The sequence below is a fragment of the Ranitomeya variabilis genome, chromosome 1, assembly GCF_051348905.1.
Source record: "Ranitomeya variabilis isolate aRanVar5 chromosome 1, aRanVar5.hap1, whole genome shotgun sequence".
Taxonomy (NCBI): domain Eukaryota; kingdom Metazoa; phylum Chordata; class Amphibia; order Anura; family Dendrobatidae; genus Ranitomeya; species Ranitomeya variabilis.
This window is the reverse complement of record NC_135232.1, coordinates 667,780,002-667,802,732: the sequence shown is the minus strand read 5'-3', so window position 1 is coordinate 667,802,732 and position 22,731 is coordinate 667,780,002. Positions and strand designations below refer to the sequence as shown.

General features: G+C 45.5%; 1 protein-coding gene across 3 annotated transcripts in view; it reads left to right on the top strand.

Annotated features, from left to right (window-relative positions):
• CDIN1 (CDAN1 interacting nuclease 1) overlaps positions 1 to 22,731 on the top strand; it is a 494,484-nt gene that overhangs the window by 72,543 nt on the left and 399,210 nt on the right. For all 3 annotated transcript variants that reach the window (XM_077263831.1, XM_077263841.1, XM_077263824.1), the window contains exon 2: positions 309 to 411. In XM_077263831.1, coding sequence (XP_077119946.1) covers positions 311 to 411 — 101 coding nt within the window. In that variant the 5' untranslated portion in view covers positions 309 to 310. The remainder of the gene's footprint in view (positions 1 to 308; positions 412 to 22,731) is intronic.

The following is a 22,731-nucleotide window of genomic DNA, read 5'->3' as shown; positions in this document are numbered from 1 at the left end:
TATATACTGTGTATATATATATATATATATATATATATATATATATATATATATATATATATATATATATATATATATAATCTTGATCTTGATATATAAAGCAGCACACACAAACACATGGTCTGCCTGCATTCATACTGGAATGTATAATTAAAAACCTATACGTAATCATTTGATATTTATTTAGTAGGTAAAGCTTAGATACAAACATTTATGTTATGAACGAAGACTTGTACACTGTTTTTACTAGTTTTTTTTTGTCACAAAATATTTTTTGATTGAAGCTTATCCCATGTTCCTCTTCACAGAGATGAAGCTCAGCAAAGCGCAGTATGATGAGATTGCCCTTTTCATTACTACTCTAAGGCCCACGAGGCAATGCATGAAGCAGCTGAAGGAGAGATTCCCCTGGTAAGTGCGTCCGATGACATCTGTTCATTAAAAGCCAGGCAATTTCAGGCCAGTGAGCCTTACTTCTATACCAGGAAAGAATAATAATAATGATCTTTATTTTCTCTAGTCACCTTCCACGACTGCATATGGAGGTTGCCTCTTTGCCCTAATGGGGAACAGGAAATGGAGAGGTTAAAAGGCCCTCCCACCTCCCTCTCACCAGTGTCTTTTCCTGTTCCCCATGGGACAGGAGAGGTTTACTTCGTATGCAGTGGTGGCCGGTGACTGCTGCATCTTACAAGCGTCGGCTTGTGTGTAACCGGGCAGCATGGGGTCGTATCTTACCTCCCCTCCTATGCTGCTCCCGTCGCGCCGCGCTGCGGTGTCCTCGGGACCTGTGCCTAGCGTTCCCGCGCCCCCGTGAGGGCAAAGCAGGCTAGTGTTTCTGACCGGAGTCCTCCTGGAGCTCTCCGGTCTCCTTCCCCTCCACACACGCTGCTGGCAACCCGGAAGTGATCGCGCGCGTCACTTCCGGTCCTTTCTGCGCTCCCTGGAGGCACTTCCGCCGGCGGTGTCTCGTGCAGGACGGCGTCCTCCACACTGGACTATGGAGGGGAAGAGGTGATCGCTGGGGGCAGGTGCATTCCACCGTGTATAAAACCTGCCAGAAAACGTCGCAGGTAAGACTGTTCCTGTCATGGAGAGCGGTACCTGCCCTGCGCTTGCAGAGCCCAGCGCTGCCCCTGCCACAGTAAGTGCCGCAGGGACAGGGGTCCTTAGGTAGTAACTTTGGGGTATCCTTGGTCACTCTCTCTCTCCCCTCTCATTGCAGGGAGAAAGGTCTACCCCCAAAACTACTGTTAAAAAGAAGTGTGCCATCTGTACCATTAAGCTGCCACCTTCATGGGAGAAAAAACTCTGCAGGACCTGTACTGACAAAGTTGTCAGGGCAGAGCAACCTTCTTTACTAGAGGAAATCCGATCCCTGGTCAAGCAAGAGGTGCAATCCTCCCTAGCAGCCTTTACCCCTCCACCCCCTCCGCCACCCCCTCCGCCACACTCTCCAGCCAAAAAAAGGAAGATCCAGGAAGAGAATTCTGAATCTGAGTCAGACCTCTCTTATGCCTCATCCTCAGGTCGTCAGGAGGAATCTGCATCCTCTATTACATCTGAGGCCAGAAAATATCTCTTTTCTTCTGACTGGATTGAGGACTTAGTAGCCGCAGTACGCAGTACTATGGGGCTGGAGGAGGAGCCAGAACCCCAGTCCATACAGGACCAGATGTTTGGTGGCATAACTAAGGGTAAACGGGTGGGGTTTCCAATCCACCAGAATATTTCCGATATGATTGACCAAGAGTGGGAATTACCTGAAAAGCGCCTCAGTACTCCATCCGAGATGAAGCGTAGATTCCCCTTAGAAGGCGAAATGACCAAATGGGATGTCCCTAAAGTTGACTCTCAGGTGGCAAGAGTGGCTAAAAGAACGGCTCTTCCATTTGAAGACTCGTCACAATTAAAGGATCCGATGGACAGGAAGATAGAGAGTCTATTAAAGAAATCATGGGAGACCTCCTCGGTAGCCCTCAAAGCTAATATCGCATCAACATGCGTGGCTAGAGCTCTATTCCGCTGGATAGGTGAACTGGAGTCTCACATATCCCAGGGCACTTCAAGAGCTGAGTTGTTAGACTCCCTTCCTAGTCTCCTTAGAGCCACGGGTTTCCTAGCAGATTCTTCGATGGAAACGATCAGAATTGCTGCAAGGTCGTTAGTACAGACTAACTCGGCCAGAAGGGCGCTGTGGTTAAAAATGTGGTCTGGTGATATCACCTCCAAAGCCAAGTTATGCGCCATACCATTTAAAGGTAACTACGTCTTCGGGCCTTCTCTTGATGACATCTTGGAGAAAGCAACCGATAAAAAGAAAGCCCTCCCAGAACAAAAAAACTCCCAAAAAGAAGTTTTTTCGTCCCTTTCAGTCCCAAACCTCTCAGAGAGGGAAAGGCAAGTCCGGGAGGTGGAGTTACCCGAAGGGAGGGGGGAGAAACATCCTCATCCCTCAGCAACAGCAGCAGCAGTCTCAACAGGAGAAACGGTGACTTCGATCCAGTGGGGGGGAGACTTTCAAATTTTTACTCCCAGTGGCAAAACATCACCTCTTGCCCCTGGATCCTCAATATCATCAAAGAGGGTCTCCTAATAGAATTCATTTCCTCCCCCCCACGGGGTCTAAAAGTCACCTCCCTACCCTCCCTGAAAGATCAGTCAAAATTGGCGTCCGGTCTCAGAGCCCTAAAGATGTCAGGTGCGATATCCCAGATACCGGAATCGGAGAGGGATCACGGCCACTACTCTCGCTTATTCCTGGTTCCCAAGCCATCGGGCAAGTCCCGTGTCATTATAAATCTAAAGAATCTCAATCGGCATATAAAGTACCGAAGATTCAAGATGGAATCAGTGAAGAATGCCATCCCCTTGATAGGTCCACACTACTTCATGGCCACTCTCGATCTGAAAGATGCCTACTTTCACATCCCTATTCACCAAAGACATCGCCAATACCTCAAATTCGCTGTACAGAGAGGGCGTCTGATAGAGCACTATCAATTCAACGTCCTCCCATTTGGAATTTCCTCGGCTCCAAGAGTATTTTCCAAAATAATGGGGGAGGTAGTCTCCTTTATCCGGAAGCAAGGCGTCTGTATAGTGCCGTACCTAGACGACCTTCTGATAATAGCTCCTTCCAAACAGGCCCTGGAGTCCCATGTATCCAAGACTCTCGAAATCCTGACATCTCTTGGATGGGTGCCGAATCTGGAAAAATCTCACCTACGACCCTCCAAATGCAGGAAATTCCTGGGAGTTCTCCTGGACTCGGCAAAACAAATGTCCTTCCTCCCAGTGGAACACCGTCAAACCCTTTTATCAAAGGTCAAAACGTTCAGGGACACCAGATCCCCTACAGTCAGAGTAGGCATGTCTCTTGTGGGCTCGATGACAGCCTGCATTCAATCGGTACCATGGGCCCAAGCCCATTCCAGAATTCTTCAGGCACATATCTTGCAGAATTGGGACGGTCATCCCAATTCTTTAAACAAGAGGTTGTACACACCAGGTCGTGTCAAGGCCTCCCTGGCTTGGTGGATGTCCCCAAAAAATCTACAAAAAGGGGTCAGCTGGACGCAAGTCCCACTGACCACAGTAACAACGGACGCCAGCCAGAGAGGCTGGGGGGCCATGATAAATCACACCCCTTTCCAAGGTCTCTGGGACCAGTCAACAAGCAAGAAATCTTCCAACTACAGAGAGCTAAAAGCTGTAGAAGAAGCCCTACTAGTAGGAAGTCATCTAATCAAGGGACATCACGTTCGGATATATTCGGACAATGTGACCACGGTGGCCCACATCAGACATCAGGGCAGTTCAAAAAACAATTGCCTGAAGAATATATCTGCCCGGATATGCTCCTGGGCAGAAAGACATCTCTTATCTCTGACAGCGGTTCACCTGAAAGGCTCGTCCAACATTCAGGCAGACTATCTAAGTCGCCAAGACATACATCCGGGGGAATGGTGCCTGAGCAACCGAAGCTTCGAGATGCTGGTGAACAAATGGGGTCTCCCAGAAATCGACCTCTTTGCATCCAGCCGAAATGCGAAAGTCGAAGCATTCTTCTCTCTGAACCCCAGGGACGGCTCCAAAGGAGTGGATGCACTGGTCCAGAAGTGGAATTTCCGGCTAGCTTATGCGTTTCCACCAATCCCAATTCTGGCAAAAGTCTTACAGAAAGTGCGAGAAGAACAAACGCCTACCATATTGGTAGCTCCACTATGGCCCAAGAGGAGTTGGTACAACCTGATAGTGGACCTTCAGGTGGATGGGCCGCTCCACTTTCCGATAGAAAAAGACCTTCTTTCTCAAGGACCAATCCATCTCCTAGATGCCCACAAGTGGAATCTGGCAGCATGGCTACTGAAGCCCAAATATTAAGAGCAAGAGGACTATCAGAAGCAGTGGTTTCCACACTTCAAAAATCTAGGAAACCTGTAACCATTGCAATATATAATAAAATCTGGAAGAAATTTTCATCCTTCTGTCTTCCTGAGGTGCCGGATCCCTTCAACCCGAATATTTCAAAAATTCTAGACTTTTTGCAAAAGGGCTTAGAAATAGGCCTCAGGCCTAGCACCTTAAAAGTCCAGGTGTCCGCCCTCAGTTCAATATTTGATCAGGATCTGGCAAATCATCGCTGGATCAAGAGATTCATGATATCAGCTTCTAGAATGAACCCTAAGAAGCAAATAACAGTACCACTGTGGGATCTCAACCTAGTATTACAGGGGCTCACAGGTCCCCCCTTCGAACCATTATCCTCCTGCTCCCAGAAAAACCTAATCTACAAAACAATTTTTCTTGTGGCTATTACATCAGCAAGGAGGGTGGGAGAATTACAAGCTCTCTCAATAAGAGAACCATACCTAACCATTCGAGATGACTCTATAGTACTGCGCCTAGACCCTTCCTTTCTCCCAAAGGTCGTATCGGACTTCCACCGCTCCCAGGAAATTATTCTACCTTCTTTTTGCCAAAATCCTGCAAATTCCAAAGAAGAGAGATTCCATATGCTGGATGTCAGGCGCACTGTATTGTTTTACTTAGAACAAACCAGTTCTTACAGAATTGACCACAATCTATTTATCCATCCATCAGGACAAAATAGGGGAAAAAAGGTAGCCAAAAGTACTATTGCCAACTGGATAAAGAAAGCAATAGCAGAAGCATACCTTGCTCAAGACAAAACTCCTCCAGTGGGAATCAAGGCTCATTCGACTAGATCAACCTCAGTCTCCTGGGCAGAAAGAGCAGGTGCATCAGCAGAGCAAATCTGCAGGGCAGCCACATGGTCTTCTTTGCATACCTTCTCCAGGCATTACAGATTGGATGTAATGCCCAACAAGGATTTAGCCTTCGGCCGGAAAGTACTCCAGGCCGTTGTCCCTCCCTAGCGCCAATCAGTTGGTATTCCTCCATATGCCGTCGTGGAAGGTGACTAGAGAAAATAGAATTATTCTTACCGTTAATTCGGTTTCTAGGAACCTTCCACGACGGCGCTAGTTCCCTCCCTATACTCCTGGATTTAAATCTGGGATTCAAGGTAAACCGGTGCTATGGTTTTCAGTTATAAGTCACTGGTGAGAGGGAGGTGGGAGGGCCTTTTAACCTCTCCATTTCCTGTTCCCCATTAGGGCAAAGAGGCAACCTCCATATGCAGTCGTGGAAGGTTCCTAGAAACCGAATTAACGGTAAGAATAATTCTATTTTTATATAGCACTGACATATTCCGCAGCGCTTTACAGTTTTGCACACATTATCATCGCTGTCCCCGATGGGGCTCACAATCTAAATTCCCTATCAGTATGTCTTTGGAATTGAACAAATTATTAAACAGTGTGTATGAAAGTACTTGGATAACAACACAGTAATTAACCAGAGCCAGCATGGATTTGTAGCAAACAAGTCATGACAGACTAATCTAATTTACTTCTATGATGGAATCACTGACTGGGTGGATCAGGGAAATTCGGTAGATGTAGCATATCTTCAATTCAGCAAAGCATTTGATAAAGTATCTCGTACTATCCTTATTGAAAAAATGACCAAGTATGGGATTCACAAGGCTACGGTTAGGTGGATTCATAACTGGCTCAGTGATCGTATTCAAAGAGTATTGATAAATGGTTGCACAATCAATTGGAATAGCGTTTCAAGTGGAGTATCACAAGGCTCTCTCTCTGCCCCAGTGTTCAACATTTTTATAAATCATCTAGATAAGGGAACTGAAGGTAAACTAATCAAATTTGGAGACGATGCAAAGCTAGGAGGGATAGCTAACACTAGAGAAGACAGAGAAAGGATTCAGAAGGATCTAGATAAGTTTGACCGATGGGCAGTGACGAATAGAATGGTATTTAACATGGAGAAATGCAAGATTCTACATCTGGGCATAAAAGAAGAAAATTAAATCTGCAGAATAGGAGGAATAGAACTAAGCAACAGCACGTGTGAAAAAGACTTGGGTATACTAATAGATCACAGACTGCACATGAGTCAACAGTGTGATGCAGCAGGAAAAATGGCAAACACAGTTCTAGGATGTATTAAGAGACATACAGTCTAGATCACATGAAGTAATTATCCCCCTCTACCCCTCCTTGGTCAGTCAGAGACTGGAGTAAGATTTCTGATGTAACAACTCATCTAATCTTGAATGAGATGAACTGTGGATTTGTTTCCCCATCTCACCCAAAACTGGTGTGGAAATACTAAAAATCAGGAAAGTTTTACACAGCTCTGCATTGTGCCAAAAAAAAGCTCAACTTTTTAACCCCTTTCCGACATTGAGAATAATAATAGTACGCCCACGTCGGACTCCCTACCTTTGATGTGGGCTCCGGTGGTGAGCCCACATCTTTCCCGGCACAAGTCAGCTGTTTTCAACAGCTGACATGTGCCCGCAACAGCCGCGGTTGGAATCACAATCCACCTGCTGCTACTAACCCGTTAAATGCCACTTCTGACAGCGGCCTTCAACATTCATTTCTGGTAATCGCGCCGGAAATTCGCCCACCAGTGACCCCCGTCATGTGATCGTGGGTCACTGGTTGGTTGGCATGAAAACCAGAGGTCCCCTGGAGAACTCTATGATTGTCATTGCCGGTTTCTTGTGAGGGCCGCCCAATGGTTGGTGCTCATAGCAAGTAATTAATTCAGCTACATATAGGCGAACTGATCATCGCCTGTATGTAGTTGAGATAATCGATTATGATAGCTTCTAGTCTCCCATGGAGACTATTGAAGCATGCCAAAAGTAAAAAAAAAAAAAAAAAAAGCTTTAAAAAAAAATTTCAAATCACCCCCCTTTCGCCCCATTCAAAATAAAACAAAACAAAAAAATCACGCATACACATATTTGGTATCGTCACGTTCAGATTCGCCCAATCTATCAATAAAAAAGTTTTTAAATGATTTCTAAACGGCTTAGCTAGAAAAAAGTCAAAACGCTAGAACTACGTTTTTTTGGTCGCCACAACATTGAATTAAAATGCAATAACGGGCGATCAAAAGATCTTATGTGCACCAAAATGGTATAATTAAAAAAGTCAGCTCGGCATGCAAAAAATAAGCCCTCACCCAATCCGAGATCACGAAAAATGGAGACGCTACGGGTATCGGAAAATGGCAAAAAAAAATTTTTTTAACAAAGTTTGGAATTTTTTTTCACCACTTAGATAAAAAATAACCTAGACATGTTTGGTGTCTATGAACTCGTAAAGACCTGGAGAACCATAATGTCAGTTTTAGCATTTAGTGAACCTTGTAAAAAAGCCAAACAAAAAACTGTGAGATTGCACTTTTTTTGCAATTTCACCGCACTTGAAATTTTTTCCCCGTTTTCTAGTAAACGACATGGTAAAACCAATGGTGTCGTTCAAAAGTACAAATTGTCCCGCAAAAAATAAGCCCGCACATGGCCATATTGATGGAAAAATAAAAAAGTTATGGCTCTGAGAAGGAGAGCAAAAAACGAAAACGCAAAAAGGAAAATACCTCCGGTCATGAAGGGGTTAAAGCAATTTAATTCTGGCATAGTCACTATGATGAATCCGTTCTATACTTTGAATTTTTGCTGCCGATAGGTGCACACAGAGAAAAAGTCTGTTATAGATCCACAGCATTACATGTAAATATTGCTGAGAATTTGCTGTGGGTGCTTTGTAAAGGGTATAATTTGTGAAAGTCTACAGATTGAATTAAAAGGGGTGTGCACATTTTGCACACTAAGCGGTGCAAGGATTCTCTGGTGTCGGCGCATGTGAGCACAAGTATGAAATTTTCATACTTTTGACCACATTCAGACTAGACATGTGCAGCCTTGATCAATATACTTGCATTAAGCGATGCTGCACACTTCTAGTCTGCATGTGGTCGCATGTATGTGTAAGGGCTGGAGGTACTCCAAAGGTGAACCCACTGGACCGTGACAGCGAACCTCCCTAGGTCGAGTAGACCTGGTGGACCACCCCCTATACAGGGAGCCTTAGGGGCAGGCCCAGGGGAGACTACTGCCATGGCAGCTGGTACCCAGGGACAGAGAGAATGTGAGCGGGAGCAAGGAAAGACAGGAGGGTAGAATGACAAGGAATGAGCACGGGAAAACAGACAAGACTGCGATGCAGACAGTTATGGCGGAGAAGGGGGAGACACAGGCTGGAATGGCGGGGTAATGGTAACACGGATGGGAAGACACTGGAACACGGACTGGCTGGAGGCACAGGAAGATGGGCACTAGAAGAGAGCAAAGAGAAAGAATGATAAGGACAATGGGCAGAGTAGCAAAGTAACACAGGTCAAAGGGCAGAGCAGACAAGCTGGGCAAAGAGACCGCAGAGAGACGTGGAGCCAGTATCACTTGAAACAATACAAATGACAGTCAGGCACTGTCAGGAGGAAGAGGCGGACTGATAAACAGAGCGGTGGAGTACCTTCCGGGTCAGAGAGCAGGAGCCGGCCGCACAAGCAGAGCAGCAGATGCCGGGGGACGAGCAGAAGCGCGCCGGAATGGTAAGTATAGCGGGAGTCGGGAGGAAGCGGCGAAAGAGGCGGCGGCGTGACAGTACCCCCTCTTTACGCCCTTCCCTCCTAAGACCGGAAAGAAAACTTGACAAAATACGGGGAGCCTGGATGTTCTCACGAAGCTCCCAAGATCTCTCCTCGGGACCAAAACCCTTCCAATCAAAAAGAAAAAAGGTCCTACTCCTCAGCTTTTTCATTGCAAGGATGTCCTTAACCTCAAAGACATCATTAGCGGAAACAGACCGAGGAGAATGAGCAGTAGAAACATAGAAGTGGTTGAGGACAACTGGTTTCAGAAGGGAAACGTGGAAAGAATTGGGAATGCAGAGCGAGGCGGGTAGCTTTAACTTGTAAGAGACATCATTGATGCGGGCCAAGACCTCAAAAGGTCCGATATAGCGGGGACCCAGCTTACGTGAGGGAATCTTTAAGTGGATGAACTTGGCAAAAACCATACCTTATCACCAGGAAGATAAAGTGGGGAATCTAAGTGCCTCTTGTCCTCATGTTTTTTCATTCTGTAGCGTGCTTGTTCGAGAGCGGTCTCCTGCCAAATCCTGGTGAACTCCCCGGACAGAAGATCAGCCGCCGGCACACCCGAGACAGGAGGAACCTGTAGAGGTGCACCAGGATGCTGTCCGTAGACGATAAAGAAAGGTGACTTGGAAGAAGATTCGCTGGCGTGATTGTTGTACGCGAATTCAGCCCACGGGAGTAAATCTGACTAGTCATTCTGGTGGAAGTTAGAGAAATGACGGAGATATGTCACCAAAGTCTGATTAGTATGTTCCACCTGGCTGTTGGTCTGTGGGTGGTAGGCAGAAGAGAAGTCAAGCATGATCTTCATAAAGTTGCAGAGAACTCTGCAGAACCGAGAGGTGAACTGGACTCCCTTGTCTGAAACGATATGTTGAGGAAGGCCATGAATTTAAAAAAATATGGTGGACAAAAGATTTCGCCAACTGAGGTGCCGAGGGCAAACCAGGAAGAGATATGAAATGAGCCATCTTGGAGAATCTATCCACAACCACGAGGATGATGGTGCTCCCGGAAGACCGAGGCAGATCGGTAATAAAATCCATTGCAATATGCTGCCAAGGAGCAGATGGGACTGGAAGCGGATGAAGGAGACCAGAAGGTAGTTGCCTAGGAACCTTGTTCTTGGCACAAGACAGATTGGAGGCTATAAAGCTTCGGACATCTAGGAAAAGAGTTGGCCACTCATTATTGCGGGAAACGAGCATGAGAGTCTTCTTGAGTCCAACATGACCTCCAAATTTGGAGGCATGTCCCCAGCGTAGGACTAGTCTCCTGTTGCACTGAGCAACAAAAGTTTTACCCGGAGCTAAAGAAGTCAGTCTAACAGGTGCTACCGTGATGACCTTGGAGGGATCCAAGATGTGCATGGGTTCCTTCTCCGTATCGCAAGACAAAAAGGACGTGGACAATGCATCAGCCGTGAGATTCTTATTGCCAGGACAGAAGTTCAGCTCAAAATTAAAACGGGCAAAGAACAGAGAACATCTAGCTTGCCGGGGGTTAAGTCTTTGTGCCGTACGGATATATTCTAAGTTCTTATGGTCCGTGTAGATCTTAAAACGATTAACGGCTCCCTCCAATAGGTATCTCCATTCCCATTCCTGCAATGCCAACTTGATGGCCAGTAGTTCCCTGACACCAATGGAATAGTTCAGTTCCGAGATGGAGAATGTCTTGGAGAGGAAACCGCAGGTGACAAGCCGCCCGGAGGAAGATTTCTGAGAAAGTACCGCTCCGGCCCCGACAGCTGAAGCATCAACCTCAAGAATAAAAGGTTTGTTGGCCTCAGGACGATTAAGTACGGGAGCTGTGGCGAAGGCTTGTTTCGGGGACAAAAAGGCATCTTTGGCCTCAGACGTCCAGATGTGAGCGTTGGCCCCCTTGCGAATCAGAGAGGTGATGGGACCGGTCAAAGACGAAAAGTGAGGGATGAACTGCCGGTAATAATTTGCGAAAGCAAGGAAAGGCTGGATTGCTTTGATACCCTGAGGATGTGGCCAGTTGAGCACGGCGGACACCTCCGGATCCATGGGTAAACCAGAATCAGAGATGATGTAATCAGAGACGATAGTTCGAAGGCGCAGTTTTCGAGCTTGGCTTTAAGACGATTCTCCCTCAGACGCAATAGAACGAGACGGACGTCCCTTCTATGGGTAGATAAATCCGGAGAGAAAACGAGAATATCGTCCGAGTATACCACCACACAAGAGTACAGAAGATTTCGGAAAATATCATTCACAAATTCCTGGAATACTGCGGGAGCATTGCACAAGCCGAAGGGCATGACCAAATACTCATAGTGCCCATCTTGTGTTAAAAGCGGTCTTCCACTCATCTCCGGAGCGGAAGCAGATTAGATTGTAAGCCCCACGGAGATCCAGTTTAGTAAAGATTCGTGCTCCTCGTAACCGCTCAAACAGCACCGGAATGAGAGGGAGCGGGTACTTGTTCTTAATTGTGATACTGTTGAGACCCTGGTAATCGATGCAGGGACTAAGAGTTATATCCTTTTTCTTAACAAAGAAGAAACCCGCGCCCGCAGGTGAAGAGGATTTCTGGTTAAAACCTCTGGCCAGATTTTCCTGGACGTATTCGGTCATGGCTTGGGATTCAAGAGGGTTCAGCGGATAAATTCGACCCCTGGGGGGAGTCGACCCAGGAACGAGGTCGATCGGGCAATCATATGGGCGATGTGGAGGTAGACTCTCTGCTTCCCTTTTGTCGAAGACATCTGCGAAGGAGGAGTAGGCCGAAGGCAAATCTGCAGGCACTGTTGTAGACCGGGAAGACCTTACAGGCTGAACGGGGAGCAGACCTCTAGTCCGGCAGGAATGACCCCAACGTAGAACATCACCAGAATGCCAATCCAGGATGGGTTCATGAATTCTTAATCAAGGAAGACCCAGAAGAAACGTATAAGACAACGAGGCAGCACATAAAAGGCAATCTTCTCCCGATGCAAGGCTCCAATCTGTAGCTCCACCTCCTCGGTGACCAGGGTAACGGTCTCCCTCAAGGGCCTGCCGTTGACCAAAGCTATCTGCTGAGGAGTCTCCAGGGACCTAACAGGAATCCGGAATCTTCTGACCGCCTCAAGCTGAATAAAGTTCCTTGCAGCTAGCTCCAGAGTCTACATAGGCCACCTCAGAAAAGCGACTCGAACCTAGATTCAATAAGACAGAGAGAGTCATAGGTAGAGAAGTATCACTGACACCTAGGGAGGCCTCTTATCTGACCTAGCGGGAGGCGTTTCCTGGCCTCACTGGACAAGAACGCAGAAGATGGGAGGCGCTGCCACAGTAGAAGCAGAGACCCTGTGCGAGTCTTTCTTTTTGGTGCTGTTCCGCTGGCTTGATGCGATCCACTTGCATGGGCTCAGGTGCGGAGGCCGCGGAAGCTGAGGCGTGCTGCAAGCGAGGAGGGCTGCTAGTAGCAGAAGAAGGACGAGGAAATCTCTCCCTGGCTGCTTCGCGGAGACGTTCCTGAAAGTGCAAATCAATGCGGGTTGCCAGAGAGATGAGGTCTTCCAAAGACATTGGTGTGTTTCGACCCGCCAGCTCGTCCTTAATCCGAGCAGACAGACCTCGCCAAAAAGCTCCCACCAAGGCCTCATTGTTCCACCCCAGCTCGGAGGACAAGGTACGGAATCGAACAGCGTACTGACCGACAGAAAGAGTGCCCTGGTGGAGGTTAAAAAGGGACTCGTGGTAGAAGCAAGATGTTCGGGCTCATCGAACACTTTATGAAAGGACTCCAATAAAGTGGAGAGTTGGGACACAAGAGGATTGTCATGCTCCCAGAGGGGGATTAACCAAGGCCAACGCCTCTCGCTCCAAGTGGGACACCACAAAAGCCACCTTATCTCGGTCGGTGGGGTATTGTTGTGGCAATAATTCAAAATGTAATTGACACTGGTTTAGGAAACCCCCACACAATTTAGGGTCTCCACTATACCGCTGGGGTTTAGCCAGACGTGGCGGTGGGTGCGGTGCTGGAACCTGGGCAGGGGCGGAGGCGGCAGACTGTAGAGAAAGAAGACGGTTATCCACATAAGCCATATAATTAAGGCTATGACCATGGGTGTCGCGTAGTTGGGCGAGTTCCTGCTGGAGACTGGCCAGTTGGGACGCGTTACCCGGATCAGAGGGCTGTAGCACGGCTAAATGGGACTCCATGGTCTTTAAAAAGGCCATGATCCTGGTTTGATTCTCCCGTAGGAACACCAGTTCCTTTTGGGTAGAGGCAGAGGCACCAGCGTGGTCCATGGCCTGACTGTACTGTAAGGGCTGGAGGAACTCCAAAGGTGAACCCACTGGACCGTGACAGGGTACTGAGTAGAATCAAGTAGACCTGGTCGACCACTCCCTATACAGGGAGCGTTAGGGGTAGGCCCAGGGGAGACTGGTACCCAGGGACAGAGAGCCGGAATGTGAGCGGGAGGAAGGAAAGACAGGAGGGTAGAATGACACGGAATGAGCACGGGAAAACGGACAAGACTGCGACGCAGACAGTTACGGCTGAGACACAAGAACACGGAGAAGTAGGAGACACTGTCAGGCTGAAACGGCGGGATAATGGGAACACGGACGGGAAGACACTGGAACATGGACTGGCTGGAGGCACAGGAAGACGGGCACTAGAAGAGAGCAAAGAGAAAGACAATGATAAGGACAATGGGCAGAGTAGCAAAGTAACACAGGTCAAAGGGCAGAGCAGACAAGCTGGGCAAAGAGACCGCAGAGAGAGTTGGAGCCAGAATCACTTGAAAAAATACAAATGACAGTCAGGCACTGTCAGGAGGAAGAGACGGACTGATAAACAGAGCGGCGGAGTACCTTCCGGGTCAGGGTCCTCCAGGAGCATAGAGGGAGCTGGAAGGAGCGGCCGAGATCAGGACGGGAAGTGTGCGCATGCGCCGCTGAAGCCAGTGCGCGCGCATCCGACGGAGAGCAGCAGACGTCGGGGGACGAGCAGGAGTGCACCGGGATGCCGCGGGACGGTAAGTATAGCGGGAGTCGGGAGGAAGCGGCAAGAGAGGCGGTGGCGTGACAGTATGCAAATCATATACTTGCAGAATCCTTTGCAGCATGCAGTGCATGCAGTGTGTGGATTAACAAATCTGCAGTCGCATACAGGCCGGCAAACTCCTTTAACTTGCTACTGAGTTAATATCTGCACTCCTTGTATTTTGTCTGCAACACTTAGAAAACTCACCCACTTTGCTGCAGATTTTTTGCACACAAGTCCGGAAAGTAAATCCGCAGCATATCTGCAACTTGTGAACACACCCTAACATTTCATGGCTGTCATTGTAAATCTTTTTTTAAATGAATGCTACTTTGCAAAGCAAAAATCTTTTTTAGTTTGTCATTTCTGCAGTTGAAGCAGAAGGGTTAGCAGCGAGGCTCGGCATTTTAAGTGTTCTTATGCAGATTGCACCCAATGGCTAGTGCTTTTGTTGAGGTAGCCACTTTGGCAGGGCTCAGACACTATGAAAGCGATGGGTTATGTGCTCCGTGATAATCTCCGAGCTGCAGAGTGAAACTCTTCTCTGTTCTGCTGCCAGAAAAATGTTGGCATCGGCTGAGCATGTGTTTGCTCATCCAGAGTATTTGAAGAGGAAGCTAATATCATGTAGCATTAGCTTGCACTTCAGGGTCCATTTAGCTAAGCTGGCAAACGGGCCAAGCCTATACCAGTAACTAAAAGGTACATGAGGGAGTCAGTGTGGTTTTCCTGGCATAACGAGCTGCTTGGTTGTAATTATCAAATTGGGAGCTATTCGCGGCTAACGGCCTCCGAGCCTACATTGGAATGTGATACGAAGGGAGGAGAGGACGACATCCGCTCGCTGTTTGTGTCTTCATTCTTGTACTAGCCAAAAATAATTGCAATAGTAAAAGTAACTGTTGTCGAATAGAAACCAGTAACCATCACATCACTGACTATAAATTCTTAATTAGTTTTTGCATTTTGCCATTTTTAGGTTTTCCTTTGCAATCAAAAGAAGGAAATTTGGAAGTCATTTTTGCTTGTGGCCGCAATGCCTTAATTTGTGCCAAATGTATCAGTGTTACATCTTTAGGTACAACACCTCTGTCTATAGAGGTTTATAGATTTATTGTTTGTCTGGATTTACTTGTTTACTTTTAAGCTTCTTTTTATTTTCTATGCCAAATGTGCTCCATTTTTGACGGTGCCATCCAGTGCACATGTTGTTGCATGTTTGCGATCCTTGAACAGTCATGTCAGGGTGCATACTGCTGTGCGAGATGTCTGCATTGTGTACATTTAGAAGGTACTGGATGGAAATGAACGGCTGGCAACACTGAGATCCATAGGTATTATGGAATTGAGTTTTCTGCTCACTGAGCAGGTGCTCGCTGGGTTAGAGGAGAGGATGGTAACATTTAGCTACTGGACAGTGAGGCAGCCAGCTGTGTGGCAGAAAACTGGGTAGAGGGAAAAGTGTCAAGGAGGCTAGTCCTGATCTGGCACAATCAACAAGTTTGCCAAGTTGGCGGATAAGGGGGGTGTCAGCGCAGGGGTAGCACTGCTGCAGCAACACTTGACTTCTACATCATGGATCAGGTTGATAGATTACTGGGAGGGGTTTGTAAGGACCCCAGCAGTAATAGTATACATTGGCACCAATGACATCGATATAGGTACATGGAAGGTCCTTAAGAATTATTTCAGGGCTTTAGGGTAAAAGCTTAAGAGGGCTGTCCAGACTTTTCACAAAAGTCTGCAGTACCTCTGTGTGACTGCAGATTTGTGAATCCTCATATCACTCGTAGTACTCGGAGTGACTGAAAACATTTGTGAAAACCCTGTAGAAACCCTTTAGAGGGAATCTGTTGGTATGATCAAACCTCCTAAATTGTCTATGTGATCATAGAGGTTCTAGGAAGCTGAATAAAATGACACATTGATATCTGCAATTCGATGCCTTATTTCTGAGCAATCCACATTTTTCTTAAAATGTAAATGAGCTGTTTAGATATTTGGGCCGGACATAGATCTCTCTGAGAATCTGCCTCCAGAACTTATTATAAATGAAAGGAGCCGTTATCAGTGTGAGACATGTAATGTTTGGTCTCACAACACAGCTGTTCAATGAGATCAGAACTAACACAGTACAGCAGAACTGAACTCATTACAAACACATTTGCAGCAGCCGTCCTCTCTTTGCTTTAGCTTCCATTTCACAGGCAGCCAGTTTTTGGGAAGAGCAGTACAGCAGAGCTGACAGCACTGTGAGAGGACTGCTACTGTAATGTTTGCAATGAGACAAGGTTCACTTCTGCTGCACTGTGTTAGCTCTGCTGTACTCTGTTAGCTGTGCTGTACTGTGTTAGCTCTTCTGTACTGTACTAACTCTGATCTTACTGCAGAGCTGTGTGTAATTTATGGCCACATAAAGAAAATGTTAGAAAGCGATGAATGAATACGGTAAAAACCCCCCCAGTTTTTAGTACTTTGTATGGAAAAATAGATAGTGCCATTCAAAATTACAACTTGTTCCATAGATAAACAGTACTGTTATGGTTGTGTCAATTGAAAAATATAAAATGTATGGCTCCTGGAGACCGGGGAGGAAAAAATGTAAACCATAAAAAAGGATTAAAAGGGTTGTCTAGGCTTGTGGCAAAAGTCTTCAAGTACGCTATATGACTACAGACTGCTGAATCATGATAATGTAAGGTGTCCCAATTCCATGATATTGGCAATGCAAGAATACGGTCACGTGAATATGTATGGAGGTTGAATACTAACAGTCATGCACTGACTAAATTCCTCCAGCTTCTCTCACTTCACTTCTACACTGTGTTCCAAATTATTATGCAAATAATATTTCCTCATATTTTCTCTAAATTACCTATCTGAATTGCAGTCATTGTTATTTTCCAGTCATCTACTATTCTAGTATAATTGCAATGTTTTGGAACAAACTGCCTATGAAAACAGTATCTTTTAGAAAAAAAATAAACACTCAAAATGCATGTTCCAAATTATTATGCACAGCAGAGTTTTCAACCTTTTTTTTTTAATTATTTTGAACAAAAAAATGGTCAATTGTGAAGTTATAAGCATTATCAGCTTATTACAAAATGAAATCAAACAGTTTTCAAGTGAAAACTTTATTTTAGGTGATGTTACATTTGCACATAGGACCCCTTGTTCGAAAGAAGCTTCTGAACTCTCTCGTCCATTGAATTTGTCAGTTTTTGGATGGTTTCTGCTTCAATTGTTTTGCATGTGGACAGAATACCCTCCCAGAGCTGTTGCTTAGATGTGAACTGCCTCCCGCCATCATAGACACTCCTTTTGATGATGCTCCAGAGGTTCTCAATGGGGTTGAGGTCAGGGGAAGATGGTGGCCACACCATAAGTTTGTCCTCTTTTATGCCCATAGCAGCCAGAGATGCAGATGTGTTTTTTGCAGCATGAGACGGTGCATTATCATGCATGAAAATGATCTTGCTGCGGAAAGCACGGTTCTTCCTCTTGAACCATGGCAGGAAGTGTTTTAGAAACTCCACATAGATTATGGAGTTCATCTTTACCCCTTCAGGGATCATAAAGGGGCCGACAATCTCTCTCCCCATGATTCCAGCCCAAAACATTACTCCACCTCCTCCTTGTTGGCGCCTTAGCCGTGTTTTCATGGGGTGTTCATCCTCCACTCCATCCATCTGGACCATCGAGCGTTGCACGGCACTCATCGGTGAACAAAACAGTTTGGAAGTCAGTCTTCATGTATCGTTTGGCCCACTGGAGCCTTTTCTGTTTGTGTGCAGTGGATAGAGGTAGTCGACAGGATGGCTTACGCACAGCTGCAAACCTCTGAAGGACCCTGCATCTTGTTGTTCTGGGGATGTTGGAGGCACCAGCAGCTTCAAAAACTTGTCTGCTGCTATGACAAGACATTTTTGCAGCTGCACTTTTAACCTTACACAATTGCCTGTTGGAAAGAGTCCTCAATTTTTCCTTATCAGCACGCACACGTGTGTGCTGGGAATCAGCTACATACTTCTTGATTGTGCGATGATCACGATGAAGTGTCTTGGCAATGTTGATTGTAGTCATGCCTTGACCTAAATACTCCACAATTTGTTGCTTCTCAGCAGCCGACACATCCTTTTTCTTTCCCATTTTGGCAAAAAATGTAGGCTGCTTAATAATGTGGAACAGCCTTCTTTAGTAGTCTTGCCTTTATTTGGACACACCTGCCAATCTAATTTGCACCGGTATCTGCAATTGCTTTCAGTGATATAAAGAGCCCTGACACACATCACCAGCAATGAGTTTAAATGACAAACAAAAAATTCTAACCTTATCACTCCTAAACTCTATGTGCATAATAATTTGGAACACAGTGTATGGAGAGAAGCCAAATTTGTCTAGTCTGGCATAAATCGGTTTTTGAAAGGTCACAAAGTTTTTGAGCGACTCAGAGTTGCACAAAAACGTGTGCCTTTGGCAATTTTATGTCAGTTTCTCCCATAGCGGCAGGGCCTGGTTGCGATGGGGTGTGTAATTCATGACGAACGTTGTCTGGCCTAAAGCCAGAGATCTTACTCCAGTCGTTGACTAGAGTAAGATTTGGGGTGAAGCAGACACCACTTGTCATACGTGCCTGATTCACTAAGAGGTGTATGCCTGTTAATAAACCAAGAGCGTCTGGCTACAGCATACCCCTTAATCAAGACCTGTGTGAACAAAGCCGTCCTCGATGAATCATGGGCCAATGTTCAACAACACCTAATGGAGAGACTTTTTTTGTATTTTATAAATTTGGCTTAGATTAATTTACATAACTAAATGTGCCCACTTTGCCACACGTTTCTAATGTGGCGAGAGCAGTGTATACATTTAATATATGCCATTTTTTTGTGCAAAATCTAGGCTGAAACTGCCCACAAAGGATTAGCCCCATCACAATTTAAATTTGCACATTTTTTTCTGTACCATACTTTCCAAAAGCTGTGTTCACATGCAGTGTTTTTCTCCATGTTTTTCTCCATGTTTTTCTCCATGTTTTTCTCCATGTTTTTCTTTTGCAGCTACCTAATCTTCTTTTTTTTTTGCTACCTAATTTGAGAGCATCATAATGTAGAGAGCGAGAGATCCTGATTCCAGCGATGTATCACTTACTGGGCTGCTTGCTCTAGTTTAGGAAATTATCACCAGAGGACTAGTAAACCTGCTGCCAGGTAGTCCTCCGTATTCATAAGCTCAGAAAACCCCCACCACTGTTTGGCTGCTTTGTGTGTACACAAGCAGAAAGCTGCCAATCAGTAGTGTGGGCAGGGTTATACAGAGCTCAGCATTTAGGGAAATGGTAGATCTCCGGTAAAACTGTGATTTTATCAAAACTGTAGCAAGCAGCCTAGTGATACTGAATAGCAAAAACCTGGAGACCGATTCCCTTTATGCCAGAGATTGTCATAAATTTTGACTTCTATCTGCACCTGCTCATAAGAGGTATAAGTTCCTGACCTTAAAACAGTCTAAGGCCATAGACTATGTTTTGTTCCTACTGTGTGTTTTGTGCTGATAATCTGCCATGATTACCAGTTACAGCAATGTGGATTTTATATAAACTCTTGGCCACTGTGCATTTAATGACGCTGTTGAACTGTGTGGTTTTTAGGTGCATTTTTCCTTGTAAGCTTTTGTGAGGAGCCTAGAAAAATGCATATAAAAAACGCTGTTGAATCTTTAAGTTTAGACTGTTTCTGCACTATAAAAAAAAAACATAAAAAAGCTTCAAATCTGTATGAAAAACACATCAAAAAAGGGACAAAACACTGCCAAAAAAAAAAAACAGCAAAGGCACAATAATTATAGTACGTTGCTATTGTGTAATTTGGTGCAAAGTAAAACACTTCTGAAAAAAGAAATGATGATCTTTTTCATTAGGCTAAGTTCCCATGATGAGCTTTTGGTGAGTTTTTCATGTTGCAGATTTTGTTCAGTATTTTTGCATCCATTAAGTAAGGTATGTTACTTGCATTTTTCAAAAATACGCACCATCAAAAACTCACCGAAAACACATCATCCAAACTTTGCCTTAGAGTAAATATACATGCCAGTCTTGATAAATCTGCCCTAATATCGTTCAGTGTTGTGCTTGTATTTCGCTAGATTAGTGGGAGTCTTACCACTGACACTGTCAGTCCTGGGGAGAAGAGCGCTGTCTGGGTAGGTGGATTTACTATCATACATGGATTTAATGGCTTCTGGTCCTTCCTCTTGGGTAGAAATGTTTTGTTTTGTTTTGTTTTTTTTTAAATTGTGGACCAATGGATTGATTGATTCCATTACTTTGAGCATTTGGCGTTCAAAAACTTACTTTCAGTAAAATCTAATAGGATTATATACTAGAGGAGGACATGATAAACATTAGAATTGACAAATTTGTCTCCTATCCACAGAACATCTCATTGTTTCCAGTATCACCATCCAGAATTGTAACTTTTCCATGGTTGTTGCACAGCGTTATATTATCTTCAATGAAACAACTATAATGAAATATATCAATGTGTATCTCTGTATCGTACATGAACTCAGAATGGCCCATGTCAATTACTTTGTGAATGCCTCTGTCCTAAGGGAGTGGAATTCCAGACCAAGTTGATTTCACTTTGGACAAGTCACTTTGTCACGTTACACTGAATTAGATTGTATACTCCTTAGGGTACAGATTCAGGCTCTCACTTTGCTATTAGTCTCTGCCTCCATTTCTTCACTTTGGCAATCCGTAGCATAGCATCGGTGGTAACTCGGGTATTGTTCTGTTCCACACTTCTCATTGACTCCAAATTAGGAGGAGCTGACGGGAGGCATCCATCATTCGCTAGCCAGGCTGCTATGTGTGTGAGGACCACTCACTTAGTAAATACTTGCCTCCTACTGAGAGAAGCATCTAATGGCAGCACGTCTGTAAGTGGCCTGTCACAGTCAATGCCTCCATGCCATAGAAATGGCATTTTTAATATTTCTTCCAACAGAAAGAAAGATAATGGACTTTGTTGTTTTTTTCCTAGCTGGAAGGTTTTAACTCTTCTTTTTCCTTGAAAACAAAAAAAAACATACTGTATGTACCATGGATACCAATAGTAATGTTCTTGGCTTAATTTACCTATTTATCAATACTAGTTGGCCTGTGCGAAATTTTCGCACATCGGTTGTCAGGGGCACAGGCAATTTCAGGAAAATTAAGCTGGTCAAATGTAAATGTATTTAATGAGATGATGAACACAGATAGGTATGTGTGTCACTGACATACTGTATATGTATCTACTATATAATTGTCTAAGGGTCACTTCCGTCTTTCTGTCTGTCCTTCTGTCTGTCTGTCACGGAAATCCCAAGTCGCTGATTGGTCGCGGCAAAACAGCCACGACTAATCAGCGACGGGCACAGTCCGGCGGCAAAACGGCCGTTCCTTACTCCCTGCAGTCAGTGCCCGCTCCATACTCCCCTCCAGTCAGCACTCACACAGGGTTAATGGCAGCGGTAACGGACCGCGTTATGCCGCGGTGTAACGCACTCTAAGTTAACGCTGCTATTAACCCTGTGTGACCAACGTTTTACTTTTGATGCTGCCTATGCAGCATCAATAGTAAAAAGATCTAATGTTAAAAATAATAATAATAATAAAAAAAAGTTATATACTCACCGTCCGTCGCCCCCTCGGATCCAGAACAGGCCTATCCCGCTCCTCGCGACGCTTGGTGACCGCTCCATGCATTGCGATCTCGCGAGATGATGATGTAGTGGTCTCGCGAGACCGCTACGTCATCATCTCACGAGACCGCAATGCACTCTTGAGATCGGAGCGCGCGAGGAGCATCTGTAAACGCTTTGCCTGGATCCGGGGGCCAACGGAAGGTGAGTATATAACTATTTTTTATTTTAATTATTTTTTTTTTAACAGGGATATGATGCCCACATTGCTATATACTACGTGGGCTGTGCAATATACTGCGTGGGCTGTGCAATATTTTGCGTGGGCTGTGCTATATACTACGTGGGCTGTGCTATATACTACGTGGGCTGTGCTATATACTACGTGGGCTGTGCTATATACTACGTGGGCTGTGCAATATACTAGGTGGCCTGTGTTATACACTACGTGGCCTGTGTTATACACTACGTGGGCTGTGTTATACACTACGTGGCCTGTGTTATATACTGCGTGCGTGGGCTGTTATATACTACGTGAGCTGTGTTATATGCTACGTGGGCTGTTCTAAACTACGTGGCTGTGTTATATGCTATGTGGGCTGTTATACACTCCATGGGCTGTGCTATATACTACGTGGCTGTGCTATATACTACGTGGCTGTGGTGTATACTCCGTGGGCTGTGTTATATACTCCGTGGCTGTGTTATATACTCCGTGGGCTGTGTTATATACTCCGTGGGCTGTGTTATATACTCCGTTGGCTGTGTTATATACTCCGTGGGCTGTGCTATATACTCCGTGGGCTGTGCTATATACTCCGTGGGCAGTGCTATATACTCCGTGGGCAGTGCTATATACTCCGTGGGCAGTGCTATATACTCCGTGGGCTGTGCTATATACTCCGTGGGCTGTGCTATATACTCCGTGGCTGTGCTATATACTACGTGGCTGTGCTGTTTACT